The 13,485-nt window shown below is 43.0% G+C and overlaps 1 protein-coding gene across 7 annotated transcripts in view; it reads right to left on the bottom strand.

The window, feature by feature from the left end:
- Positions 1 to 13,485, bottom strand: part of sptan1 (spectrin alpha, non-erythrocytic 1) — a 37,764-nt gene that overhangs the window by 17,737 nt on the left and 6,542 nt on the right. For 5 of the 7 annotated variants that reach the window (XM_086301767.1, XM_086301771.1, XM_086301770.1 and 2 more), the window contains exons 2-23: positions 12,272 to 12,511; positions 12,059 to 12,184; positions 11,293 to 11,433; positions 8,071 to 8,351; positions 7,815 to 7,959; positions 7,561 to 7,715; positions 6,951 to 7,086; positions 6,698 to 6,799; positions 6,466 to 6,603; positions 6,272 to 6,382; positions 6,069 to 6,146; positions 5,819 to 5,974; positions 5,472 to 5,676; positions 4,114 to 4,295; positions 3,789 to 4,032; positions 3,503 to 3,625; positions 3,155 to 3,372; positions 2,733 to 2,825; positions 2,501 to 2,635; positions 2,148 to 2,296; positions 1,867 to 1,923; positions 368 to 566 (exon numbers count right to left, since the gene is read on the bottom strand). In XM_086301767.1, coding sequence (XP_086157893.1) covers positions 368 to 566; positions 1,867 to 1,923; positions 2,148 to 2,296; positions 2,501 to 2,635; positions 2,733 to 2,825; positions 3,155 to 3,372; positions 3,503 to 3,625; positions 3,789 to 4,032; positions 4,114 to 4,295; positions 5,472 to 5,676; positions 5,819 to 5,974; positions 6,069 to 6,146; positions 6,272 to 6,382; positions 6,466 to 6,603; positions 6,698 to 6,799; positions 6,951 to 7,086; positions 7,561 to 7,715; positions 7,815 to 7,959; positions 8,071 to 8,351; positions 11,293 to 11,433; positions 12,059 to 12,184; positions 12,272 to 12,508 — 3,411 coding nt within the window. In that variant the 5' untranslated portion in view covers positions 12,509 to 12,511. The remainder of the gene's footprint in view (positions 1 to 367; positions 567 to 1,866; positions 1,924 to 2,147; positions 2,297 to 2,500; positions 2,636 to 2,732; positions 2,826 to 3,154; positions 3,373 to 3,502; positions 3,626 to 3,788; positions 4,033 to 4,113; positions 4,296 to 5,471; positions 5,677 to 5,818; positions 5,975 to 6,068; positions 6,147 to 6,271; positions 6,383 to 6,465; positions 6,604 to 6,697; positions 6,800 to 6,950; positions 7,087 to 7,560; positions 7,716 to 7,814; positions 7,960 to 8,070; positions 8,352 to 11,292; positions 11,434 to 12,058; positions 12,185 to 12,271; positions 12,512 to 13,485) is intronic. The other 2 variants (XM_086301774.1, XM_086301773.1) reach the window with 1 other exon arrangement.

The following is a 13,485-nucleotide window of genomic DNA, read 5'->3' as shown; positions in this document are numbered from 1 at the left end:
AATTTTTTGCCTACTTTTCTTTACAGTGTTGCTTCAGTTCGCAGGAATTTGCTTCTGCACAACTCTGTGAACATCCAATCACATCATTTCAGTGGGCTGAGCTCTGAATTTTGACTGGGCCTTGCAACACCTCTATGCTTTTTTTCTTTGTTTTTTGTAGATTTGCTTCGGTGCTCTGGATCACTGTCCTACTGCATGGGCCAAATTTAGTTGTTATATGGTCACTGAATTGTTGTGTTTACAATTCACATACAAGTAAAGACCATATGCAAGTAATTCAGATAACTTTAAGTCAATAGTCATGTAGAATTTTTGGGAAAAGGATCAAGCTTAAAAAACAAAACAAACGAAAAACAACAGACATTACCTTCTGGAAGTCATCAAACTTCTTCTGTAGAACCTCAACCTGCTCCAGATCAGAGCCCATCTCCTCATTAGTGAGGGTGCTCTCCTTCTCATGAATCCACTGCTGGAGCTCGTTGGCCTCACGGAATAACATAAACTTTTTGCAGCTTTTCTCAAGCATGTCCTTGCGCTTCTCCCCCAACTCTAACAGAGTACCATATCTTGGAAAAAAGAACATTAAAGAAAGAGAATGTAAGCGAAGCAGTAGAAAAAGATTTTTACAAACTTTAAAAAAGTGAAATAAAATTTAAAAAGTGGGTGGACACTGACATGCTTTGTGTTTGGAGTCTGTAGACATGGGACATGAGAAGGAAGCCTTGCATGGTATGGCTGACAGAAATTTATTATCATAATTGATGAGTAGTGTAGTAATGAAGGGGTCCCATTCTCCACAACGTTTTACTCTTGTGTCAGGAAACATCCACACATATTTCTCTCTGGTCTTCATGACATTTTATAGATGCATTGAATAATCTAATAAAACCAGTACCTGGGGGCAGGCATCATCCTGATGATGGGGAGTGTTTAAGGACCAAAGCATCTAGAAAATCTTGATAAAAAGAGGGGGGGGGGGGGGGGAGCCTCTCCCAGCTACCATGGGGTGAAAGGCAGAGCACACCTTGGACAGGTTGCCACTTTCATGCAGGGCTAAGAAGTGTTTAGAGTATTCAACAACACTACTACAATGATAATAAAGTGAGATGTGTTATTTTAGCAGGGAATGTTAATCTGAAGTTTAGCAAGCATTACATTGGAAATTCGTAATGTCAGGGAAAAAGCCTAATTGGTCAAAGTCAGACTAATTTTTTTTCTTTTAATCATTTATCCTTCTTTACTTATTTATTTTCTACCAGTCTAAAAGTAAATAAGCACATTTTGTGTTGAATTTAAAGGCATCATAAAGAACATGGTTAAAATAATGTGTGGTCATTTTTCCTGAGAGCTGTGTTTGCTTTGTTAGATTTTTAATAAGGCTCTGGGATGTTGCTGTAAAATAAAAGTAGTGACATAAATACTGTATGCTCCTTTTAATAACTTTTCATCCACTTTTGTGAAACCTAGGTGCCAGCAAGGCACCTAGCCTCTGGGGTTACAGCTGTAGTAACGTTGTTCCAAACTAAACCCAGACACATCGACAAGCCAGTTTGTTACACAAACATATGTCACACAAATTTCAAATAATTTTTGAATATTTCACTGATTCATTGAGACACCTAAGAACCAATCAAATCCCAGTGTGTGTAGGGCAGAACATAAACTGACATCCCTATAGGGTAACCTGGGATAAGAAGGATGTAACAGATGTGCATCAGAAGCTGCTTCTATCCTGGACTGAATAGAGGCCAGGGGTGAAATACACACAGTGTCACACAACATGGAATTTGGGGTGGGTGATGGATGATATCTATTATAGGTATCACGACCACAAGTACACGCAGAGGGGCACTGGTTCCTACTCACAGCTCTTCCACCTGCTTCATGCGCACAGACACGCTGCAGGCCTCCTTGGTGACAAGCCTGCACAAGCGGCAAGGCAAGGCGAAAGCACAGCAAGAAAAGATTAAGTAGTTAAACACAGAGATAGGACAGCAGACGAAACAGGACAAGGGGCCAGGAGCAAGGTAATTAGTGTTAAACAACTGGATGGAAGTAAAGAAAGACTAAAGTGCAGAGCAGACAGGTTAAAGTGGATTAGTGGACCCGATTCTGAAACAGGAGAGTTCAGGCTGTGGGTTTCTTACTGATTTTCAATCTGGTCTTGGCGGAGTGCAATGCTGCCATGTTCATCCAGCAGGTTCTCCCTGGATGAGGATTGGGTGGGGTCGAGCTTCTTCACATAAGCAGCAGGAACGAAGCCCTGGCGATCATTCACCTCCACTTTCCACCAGTCCTGCAGCAGGGGAGAGATGAAGTCATTAGTATGTAATGTGGCGGGGTGGATGAGAGTCAGGCAGTAGAGCTGGTCATCTACTAATAGGAAGGTTGGTAGTTTGATCCCTGGCTGCTGCAATCTGCATGCCAGATCTGCAATATCCTTGACCAAGATACTAAATTACGATATTTACTGATGCTGGACTACTTCACAGTGCCGTACCTTGTTAGTGCTGTTGAGGAGAGTGAGAATGTCTCCTTTCTTCATGGTAACTTCACGTGGGCTCTTCTCCTGATAGTCATACAGGGCCAGGACCAGCTCCTTCCCGGTCTCATCATCGGTTGGTGCAACTTGTTGCTGTTTAGTTAAAAGAAACTTGTTACTGATTTTGTGTTCTGCGAATAGACAGTGATGCTTCAGAACAGATGAGAATTCAGGGACTTTTTAAACTTACCCTGCAGGACTGGGCCTGCTCCTTCAGGGCTTGGATACTGCTGCCGTAAGCGCTCAGGTCAGACATCAGGGCTTCGTGCTTCTTTAGCAGAGCCTGTGGAGAAGAAACAACTCAGCACAACTACATTTCTCACAAAGGGAACTAATTGGAAGCTTTAAGCCCGCTTTAACTTTTAATAGAGCAAAAACAAAACAAAAAAAATAACAAAACCCCCCAAAACGACATCATAAGATTTTAAACTTTAACAGCACAACAATAATTCATTGGTAGTGACAGTTACAGTGGTGTGAAAAGTGTTTGCTCTCTTCCTGATTTCCTATTTCTTTGTATGTTTGCCACACTTAAATGTTTCAGAACATATTTAAATATTAGACAAAAACTTTTTCACACCACTGTATATTCTTCTGTTGTAAAATCTGTACCTCAGCTGAGTCCTCATCTTTGCCATAGTCTGTGCTCCCAACAATGGGTTCCTTTTCCCTCATCCAAGACTCGGCCTCGTTAGCATCAGCAAAGTATTGCTGGGCCTGCAGAGAGTCCTCAAGGTCCTGTCTCCTCTGGGAGGCCTTGGCCTTCAGAGTGTCCCAACGCCCATGCAGCTCAGCCAGCTTAGCCTTCACATCCTCACCAGCAAAGTGACCTGGACACCACACCCATGAAACCTCAGCTGTTTTTTCCCCCCCACTGTTGCAGTGATATTTTACTTGCATTTAAACATCACCATCATCTCACTGAAGATAACAGAGGAATCTTAGGATTTAAATCAATACCTTCCTCCACCATAGCTTCTCCCTTCTGGGTGACAGCCTTAATGCGAGGCTCGTGACCTGTGATTTCAGCCTGCAGAGCCTGGTGCTTCTTCAGCAAGTTCTGGACACCAATCAAGTCTTTGCCTGAGAAAAAACGTCAGAGAAACATTTTATGGAGCTCCAGTGATCTGAAATATGAGGCTCCAGTTTAAACTTTATTTCTGAAATGATCACTTTCAATGAGTATATACCTCCAATTACAAACTTTAATTTCTTAGAGCTGCATAGACAATTAGTCTGATTTTACCTCTGTTAGTAGAGGCAGCGATGGGCTCTTTCTCACGGATCCAAGTCTCCTCATCTTCAATATCTCTGAACAGCTGCTGCAGCCTTAGAGAGTCTGACAGCTTCTGCTTGCGTGCAGCCATGGGTTCACGCAGAGCTTCATACCGAACCACCAAAGCCTCTTGCTTCTTGCGGATGTTGTCAGCATCAAAGTGGCCAGCCTCCTGGAACTGGCGGGCCTGGATTGTTATGCCATCAATCCGATCCTGATGGGGACATTTACATTAGTGTCGCATTCACCAAAGCAGTGTATGGGAGCTCCATAATTTGGGCTGAGTGCTTGTTACCTGGTGCGCTGCCACATCAGCCTCCAGCAGTGCATGTTTCTTCTGCAGGTTCTGAACACTTGTCAGGTCTTTTCCATAATCATCTGAAGCCAGGTGGCCCTCCACTTCATACAGCCACAGCTCTATGTCCTCTACATTTCTGTTGAACTGCTGCTGCTGGTTGGCTTCACGCAGCTTGATGCCTTTAAAGAAAAAATAAAAAAGCTCTGACTGTTGTTCCGAATCACCAGGGACAGACTTTTCTTTCATGGGCTTTCCAAGTACATTAATGGCCCAGCTATTCAGTTCAATTCATTTTTATTTATACAGTACTAAATAACTCAAGATAAAGACTCAACAAAGAAAATAAAAAACCCTAACTATTATATGGCCCCCTTTGAGGAAGCACTTTGGCGACAGTGGGAAGGAAAAACTAGAACCAATGAACTAGTTCAGATACAGACTGTTTCTCATTTTAGAGATATTGCTCAAACAGAAGAAAGCAGTCCCACATATTTGTTTAATATTCGTAAAAACGACTCCAAGATTCCTCACCGTGTTACTGGAGGCAAAGATAATGCCATCTGGTTAGATACCATATTTCTATGATTGTCAGGGCCAAGTACAATAACCTGGTCTTTAAAACACTCCTGCACTTTAACTAATTGGTGTATATTTGGCTTAATGGATAGATACAGTTGTATGCTATGTCTTCTGATGATAATGCCTACGGGAAGCGTGTATAATGTAAACAGAATTGGTCCTAGTACAGAACCCTGTGAACTCCATAATGAGTATTAGCGTGCGAAGAGGACTCTCCACTTACATGAACAAATTGGAGTCTATTAGATAGATATGATTCAAAACACCTGTAATACCTACAGCATGCCCTGAACACTGGAATAAAATATTATGGTCAACAGTATCGAACGCTGCACTGAGGTCTAGCAGGACAAGCACAGAGATGAGTCCACTGTCAGAGGCCATAAGAAGATCATTTGTAACCTTCACTAAAGCTGTTTCTGTGCTGTGAGGAGCTCTGAAACCTGACTGAAACGCTTCAAATAACCCATTCCTCAGCTAAAGTTGTGGTCAGATGTTGACATTAACTCATCATGAGCAGAAATGTAACAGTAATTGCTTTGAGTTGTTCTTTTCCCATGGTAGAATAACTGAATGACTTTTGTCCCTGTGTGGTTTAGAGAAAAATAAATAAAATTCTAACTGTTGCACTGTTTTCTCAGTGGGTATCCAGCAGTTTATTTGTTCTTTTGTGTGTGTGCACAAACATACACAAAAGCCCTGCCACTCTTCATGCACTTTGTCACTGTGCACAGCTCAAATCAAATCTTTATGTTCACTTTTCCTCCAAACTATACCTTTGAGCTCAGTGGCCTCCAGCAGTTTTTTCCACTGAGAGCTGACTTCTTCCATGTGACCAGAAACCTCAGTTGAGGCATAATGCTTTCCATCCAGCAGCTCCTGGCCTGACTTCTGCAGGGCATCGATTCGGCTTTGGTTAGCAGACAGCTCCGCTTCAAAGGCCTGGTGTTTCTGCACCTTGCCCTGCAGGTTGGAGGGGTCCTGTTGACAGGAGAGCAGAGACACAGAATTTCAGCAATGGAGAAAACAGACAAAAAAGAAAACATCACAATGCACAAATGAAAAAAAAAATGGGAGACACATATATCGGGAGAAGACAATATCAATTTCTTTCACAAATTACCTTGTAAGCCTCATCAGTAGCAGTCTTCATCTTTTCATTGATCCAGCTCTTAAGCTCATCAGAGTCCCTGAAGAACTGCTGGAGGTGGAAGGAGTCCTCCAAGGCAGCACGACGAGACTGAGCACGGTCATGCAGGGCATTGCGGCGGCTGAGTAGCTATAAATGCAACAAGGAGAGAAAACACATTTTCAAAGAAAGCCTATTGTATTTGATTTTATGTCTGATGTGGAAAGCAGACAGCAGTGCTTACAGCATCTCTGCGTGTAGCCACATCCTCTTTGGCATAGTGGTTGTTCTGAATCAGTTTGGTAGCAAATTCATCCAAAGCCTGGAGATGTGCAGCACAAACAGATTAAAGGTTAATTTCAATTTACAATTCTCACACAGTGGCAATAATTCAAGAATAGAAGATGCAATAATCATCATGTAACTGGGCAAATTTAATAAACTTACAGTGATCTTCTCTTCTTGAGCACTCAGCGACTTCTCAAAATCTTCATGTTTTTTAAGCAGTGCCTCTACACTGTCCAGGGAGTCACCAAGGTCTTCATTCAGGAGGAAAGCCTACGCAAGGAGAATACATGAAAAACTGCCACAGCACATCTTTTTGCTAATAAACACCAAGCTCTCCTGGTGTGGTAACTCACCTCTTGCTTGCTCATCCAGTTGTCAACTTGCTCAGTATCCCTGTAAAAGAGCTGCAGGTCCATGCACTGCTCATACTGCTGCCTGCGAACCTCCCACAACTCCAGCAGAGACTCCTTTTCTGCAGCAAGGACACCAAGCTACACAAAATACACCAAGAAGAGCATTTTAAATGCTAGTATGACACAGATGAAGAGTGGAGAAAATTCTACCTACACGGTGTCATAATCCTACCTTTTCCTTCACCTCATCAGAGGCATAGTGTCCTGCACTGAGCAAGGCCTGGCCAGCTTCATCTGTAGTTCTAAAACTGTCCTCGTGAGCGTCAATCTCTCCCTAAAAAAATATAAATAAGAAAAACATGGAAACAGGTTGACTAACACAGGGTGTGAATTATGAGACAAAAGGATTTGACACTTTCTTGAGCCTTTACACTAAGTGCAAAGACACTTTAGGCTGGAGGTCTCTATAGTTTAGAAGATTTTACCTTGTGCTCCTGATGGCGGTCTAACAGGGCCTCAGCTCCAGCCACATCATTGGCCAGTTCATCAGCATTGATCAGAGCCTTCATCTCAGTTACCCAGCTAGTCAGATCCCTAAAGTCAGCAGTGAAACGCTGCAGCCTAAAACAAATCATCAAAAAAAAGACAGAATGAGCAAACTTGGTTGGACAAGTTGGACAGGCCTGAGCTCTTGGCAAATATGAACTGAAAATTACTCTGTACATAAGACCCCACAAAGTCCCCAAAGATTCACACAGAAGTCTAAATCAGTTATAAATCCTAGAAAGGTTTATGTGCATGTGTGTTTTCATTCCCCGATATAAGTTATACTTTTGTTGTGTATGTAGTATTTCACTGTTATCATCATCATTATATCCCATATATAGACCTGGGTACATTAGTTTGTTGTTGTTGTTCATCAGCGTTAATTCTAAAAACATGTCAGGTAAAGTAATTATATATTGTGAACAGCTTGTTGTTTAAAACAGAGTGATATGCTCCAACACATGGCCTTTGCATATAACTTTATCTCCTGGCTTCTGTGAAAGGTTGATGAATGATTTGCTTGTTTTACTGCATTTATTGGTATTTTACTGGTAGGAGTCGTTCAGACGGGCACGGCGCTCAGTAGACAGAGTGCGAATCTGTTCCCAGTTGGTGATAAGTTCGTCCTTTTTCAAATGGATCTGCGAAGCGTTCTGGGGATGTGTCTGCTGCAGGTGCTCAGCGTCACCGCCCAGAGTTTTGACCTGATTTAAGGAAGGAGAACACAGCAAGTCAGGATATCAAGTTTTTAACTTCCCTTTTACTATATTTGCTAACATAGCGGAGATCGGCATTTGCCCTACCTTATCTTCCAAAGCTGCCAGGTCTCTCTCCAGGCCCTCATGTTTGCGCAGCAGAGCCTGAACACTGGCCAGGTCACGCCCAAAGTCATCGGACCCCATCAGCTGCTCCTTCTCCTTGATCCAGCTGATGGTTTCATCCACATCCCTATTCGAGGTAAACACACAGTCTGTTACTAACGGCAGCATGACAAAGGAAAAATTAAACAAACACACAGTGTAAGAGTTTTTCATGTGTTATGGTTATGACGCTGCTTACCTGTTGAAGCGCTGCACCTCAGCAGCTCCAAACAGCTTGCCCTGCCTCTGTTGGGCCAGGCCCTTCAGGCGCTGCCAGGCCGCGTTGACCTCGTCCTGCTTGCGCACAATGAGCTCTGCCTCTGGATGGGATTCCTGGATCAGCTTAGCTGCAAGCTGGTTCACCTCATTCACACGTTCCTCATGGGCAGCCAGATCCGTCTGGAACTCCTCAAACTTCTTTTGCAGGAGCTGTACGTGCTCCAGGTCCTGGCCCAGCTCTTCTGATGTGGCAATGGCCTCCTTTAGGTAAAAGTGGAGAAAGAGAAAGTTAAAAAAAAGAGAGAAAGTATGCCTTGGTGCTTTACTATCTGATACAATGAGTCTGGCTTTCGTTAGAATTCAAAATAATTGCAAGTCTCCAAGCGGACACGACCTCTGTAATCTTCAGGTTTGTAAAGCAGTGTATAAATGAGGACTCTTTGGAGGATTGCCTGTTTGAGTCGGGTGACAGGTGACTGACCAGGTCGACAAATTAGAGCTTCTTTTCGTCCTCTCTGGCCCGATGTACCGAGCGGCACAAACAGCTTGGCCAAAAGATGCGATCGCCACTATTTTACAAAATAAAATGTTTTTCCAAGCTTTCCAAAACCCACTCAAACAGTTTAGTACACCACAAACACAACTAATTTTCTTACCAAAGGACAATCAGGAATCCTAACATACAAGTCTATGTCCACGCTTTGTGGACGTCTTTCTTTTCCCTCACATCATCTCACTGACTGGATTACTTCATATTACAGGTGTGGAAAAGTGAAGCCTAAATGTAAATTGGGAAAATAATCCCATGCCCTTGGCATAATCCCCTCACACCCCCAAACACCACTGGGGTGCATTTCCTCAGTGAATCCTGGTCAAATGCTGGCCTCATGAATGCTGGTCAAATTCAGACCACCCGCATGGGCAGTTGGGATTTGGTTGCAAAACCTTCTCCCATCACAAGAGGGAGCCAAAGTAATTTCCACTGTGGGCTGCCTGGCTTTGGGCCTTCTCTCAGCAAGAGTAGAGAGATGAGGAGAGTGGGCTGTGAGGGCATTCAAGCGAAGATACCGCTTGCAATTTGCAACCAACCCTTACAGATTTCACAGAGTTATTTCCTCTCATGCAAAATCATGAATCAGCCAGAATACTGCAAGAAGAAATATCTACCTTGCTATAAATATGAGAAATACCTCAGGAGCAGAGCCAATGCAGATTTTACTCAAAGTATTTTCTCGTTCCCAAGAAGGGAGGGGGACTGCGTCTGATACTGGACTAAAGGACACTGAATCAGCATTTCAGGTCTTACAAGTTCAGGATGCTGACAAATGCCACTCTGCTCTACATGTAGTGCGCCCAGGTGACTGGTTTACATTAATAGACCTGAAGGACCCATATTTTCACATCTCATTTACCCACTTCACATTAAATTCCTGCAATTGGTGATTCAGGGCAAAACGCACGAGTACTTAGTCCTGCCATTTGTCTCACTGAGCCCTTGGGTATTTGTGAAGTGCACCTAGCAACATGCATAGACGATTAGCTGCTGCTATCAGAGTCAGAAATGATGGGAAGAAAGCATGCCAGGGTGGCAGTGGATCACCTGATGGCTCTGGGTTTCACTACAATCTACAAAAAGAGTGTCCTGCAGCCAGCTCAGCCCATCTCTTTCATGGTGTGGAGATGTCTCCTATTTAGGCTATGCCGGCAGATGCTGGAATTAATGGCATCTTCACTGGCAGTCATCCCACTAGGCAGACTGCATGTGAGGGGATTTCAGTGATGGGTTGCATCCCTGAAACTATGCCCAAAGTGCCATGCCTACTACCATATCAGAGTGACAGCGCACTGCAATGCAGCACTCTGCCACTGGAGAAATCCTACATTTTTCACTCAGTGGGTGTCACTGGCAGCTGTCACAGCCAGGAAGGTCTTTCCCCTCCAACGAGACCTAGTTTCCCAGGCCAGGGGGGGGGAATCGTATAACCCCGCCCAGGTTGCCTTGCCCTGTGGGCTAATCTGAGTACGGAAGGACTACCTTAGAGGGTCATAGTCACTATTCATAGTGCTAGGGCCCCCTCCACAATGTCACTGTAATAGAATAAGTTTGTTTTTTGATGCTCTGTAACAGCAATCACCACTTTTCTGCAGGGGCTGTTAGATAAAGGAAAGGCCTTTTCCACAATTAAAGTATCTCTGGCAGACATTTCAGCCTGCCAAAGGAGCTTTACAGATAGCCCGGTGAGGCATTACCACTAGCCTGCCATTTTATGAAAGGGGCACGACAGCTCTACTTTCTCTCTAAACTTCTTGTGTCTACGTAGGATTTAACCTTAGTGCCGGGATGTCATTTGGAGGATTTATGTACGTTCTACTAGAGGGATGGCAACCTCTTGGGTCATCTTTAGGGGTGTCTCTGTAGAGAAAATATTTGCAACAACAAGCTGGGCTTCACCTTTGATCTTTGCAAGGTTCTACAGGTTAGATATCACTGCACCATCCCTAGCCCACACTGTCTTAAGTGTGGGTCCACATGAGATCTTTTAAGATGGCACTCAGTCATTCAGATAAGCTTAGCTGGCAATACGGGACTATGCAAATCCCCATAGTGAGACACCAAATTAAATGTTTGAAGGAGAACTTGGTGTCTCACCAGATCACACTCGTTGCACAAAGCGAGGAAGAAGTGCGCTTATCTTGAATGACAAGTGGCGCTGCATCACACCCTTTTATAGGGAGGAGGGTAGCTCCTCCCTGATGTCTTAACATAAAATAGATTTCTGCAGCCAAAATCTGACCAAGTGACCAACTTGGACTGATTTTTATTTTTTGTCTCCTTGTTTTCAACCGAGTTATCAGTTCCGTCACTACTTAGCAAACATAAACTAATGTAGGTCTATTAGCTGCAACCAACCAACCCACCAATGTTCTGTACTGGCACAAGACGCCACTAAACTTGTTCTAAAAACACATGTTTCTTAAATCCAGCCTTTATACATGTATTGTTTCATGTCCACTTTACAGGTCATGTCTAATTTTCTTGCAATGACGACGGCTAAACTGAACTGGTAAACTATGGTAACTGTAATTGTAACTACATCTGCCTTCATCCTCATTCTGTGAAATGGAGAGAAATCAAGTTCATATACTCATGCTCAAGTCTTTCTTTCTATGTTTAAAACAAACACAGAGATATGAATCTAACCTTGTCACTAATCCAGTCCAGGGCATCTTCACACTCACGCAGATACTGGACCAGTTTCTGGGCCTGCAACAGACGCATGCCCTTTTCCTTGGTTTTCTCCAGCAGGAGGTCCCACAGGTGATGCAGCTCCTCCAGACGAGTCTAGAGCACGTGACAAAGGTGGGAAGTGTTAATAAAGTTAGTGACAAGAAATTAGAAAATTATCTTGGATATATGTTGGAAAACCAAAGAGAAGTCTTTTCCACTGAAGATCGTGGAAGAGCCGATTCAAATGAAACACAGAGCATGCGATAAAAAGTACATTTTGAAACCGTTGAGTCAAAAATAGGGGAAAGCTGACTGAATCTTTAAGAATTCACAGCACTCAAGAGTCACACCACAGGTCAGCACCTACTTTTATATACTCGGCCATATTGACACTTGTAACTATTGGCCTCTGTTGTGTCCGGTAAGGCGTGTAGGACTGAATCGGATGGAAGGGGTTAATAGTCATCAAGAAGACCTACATTTTATGTGAGTGAAATTCTAATATTTTATTTTTCTCTTATGTTGCACTAATTATCAGGTATCTGTCTCTGTATGTTGCTCCTGTATATTTAGGGATGTAGCTTTCTAATAATAACAACAACTAATAAATAGTCAGGAAAGCAATGTTTGGTGTCACAGTGGCTACATCCATCGTGAACATACATATAACCCCAAAGCCCACCACAGGCATACCTAAATGTCAACACACTGCATATTAGTGTGCATTTTGGTAACTTACTCGAATAGTGTCAGATGCAAAGTGGCCCTCAGTGATCATTAGATTTCCAGTCTTGTCCAGTTTGATGATTGCTTCAGCGTTGGCCTGAACTTCAGCTTCAAAAGCTTGATGTTTCTGCAGCTTGCCCTGTGTATGAAAAACATATATGATAGAAGGTGCTCTTCTTACGGTCTAACAGGACTTAAATACATATACATTAAATAACTGACAGACCTGCAGGTTGGAAGGGTCCTTGTAGTTCTCATCAGAGGCAATCTGCAGCTTCTCCTGGATCCACTTCTCCAATTCATCGGCATCACGGCGGAAGAACTGAAAGCGATACGAGTCCTCCAGCTTCTGCCGGCGCACCATCGACAGCTCCTTGAAACGCCGGTAGCGGTCCAGGACCTGCTGCCGACGTTCCTGGATATCTTCAGCTGTCTCCAGCACTTTGGCTCCTGCGGTGTCCATTTTCTGGAAAAGCACCATCAATGACATACGTGCGATTATTTTGCATGCACATTTAAATAACAGCAGAGACAAATCAGCTGTGTATGGAAAAGCGAATGAAACATATCTCAAAATGGAAATTTATTTGGATGAAAAAATATGTCGCCTACACATCCTATCCACATAATCACATTATGGAAAACATGAACTTTAAAGAAAAGAAGGTTAAAATCAATCTTCAGCTTGTCTTGCTGTGTCTGAGTAGGGTTAGATATTTCTTTAAAAGACCCCAGTCTTTGCATTTTCCTGTTTACATTTAAACATTGTTATTTTTCTCACATCCCACTTTACTGCTTTTCTTTGGACTCAAACATGGATACAAAGAGCAAGGCTGCATGCTTTAACTCCCACCCACCCTATCCTGTCTCTAGCTAAGCAACCAAAGGGCCGGCAGCTGAAATACTAAAAATGACAAATGGGGGTGGGGGCGGAAATTCCACATGCATGCGAACAGTAACTAGGCTTCACTACACAAAGAGAGTGCAGCAGTCAGCTCATTCCCACTGTGCCCTAGGCCCCATGGTTAAAGTATCCTTGAACTGTGGCCAACAACCAAGTAGGAACGTTACATCCAACAAAACAGGATACTAATCTATCATTTCCAGCAGCTTAGCTTTAAACAACATATCTGATTAAACGTACTCATAAATTCTTAATCAAAGCAGTAACAAGAAACTAAAAAGTATAAATGGTAAATGGACGGGTTCTTATTTGGTTCTTTAATACTCTAAGTGAGCACTCACACAAGCACTTTTTTTCTATGCTTTTTCTATGCAAGTGCTTTCTAACTAACAGCAACACACAATCATACTTGGATGGATGCATCAGACTTGGGGTTTTATCTTGTATCAAACCTGTTCTGTCTTCTGAACCGCAGCCACTCCAATGTGAGTATTAGTAGTTTTATGATTTCATCAAACTGAAACGTGAGCTTTTAG

This window comes from Aulonocara sp. 'chitande type north' Nkhata Bay, linkage group LG7, assembly GCF_057382095.1.
Source record: "Aulonocara sp. 'chitande type north' Nkhata Bay isolate Kocher_YH1m ecotype deep benthic linkage group LG7, A_spYH_male_GT1.1, whole genome shotgun sequence".
NCBI lineage: Eukaryota > Metazoa > Chordata > Actinopteri > Cichliformes > Cichlidae > Aulonocara > Aulonocara sp. 'chitande type north' Nkhata Bay.
This window is presented reverse-complemented; position numbering and strand designations above follow the sequence as displayed.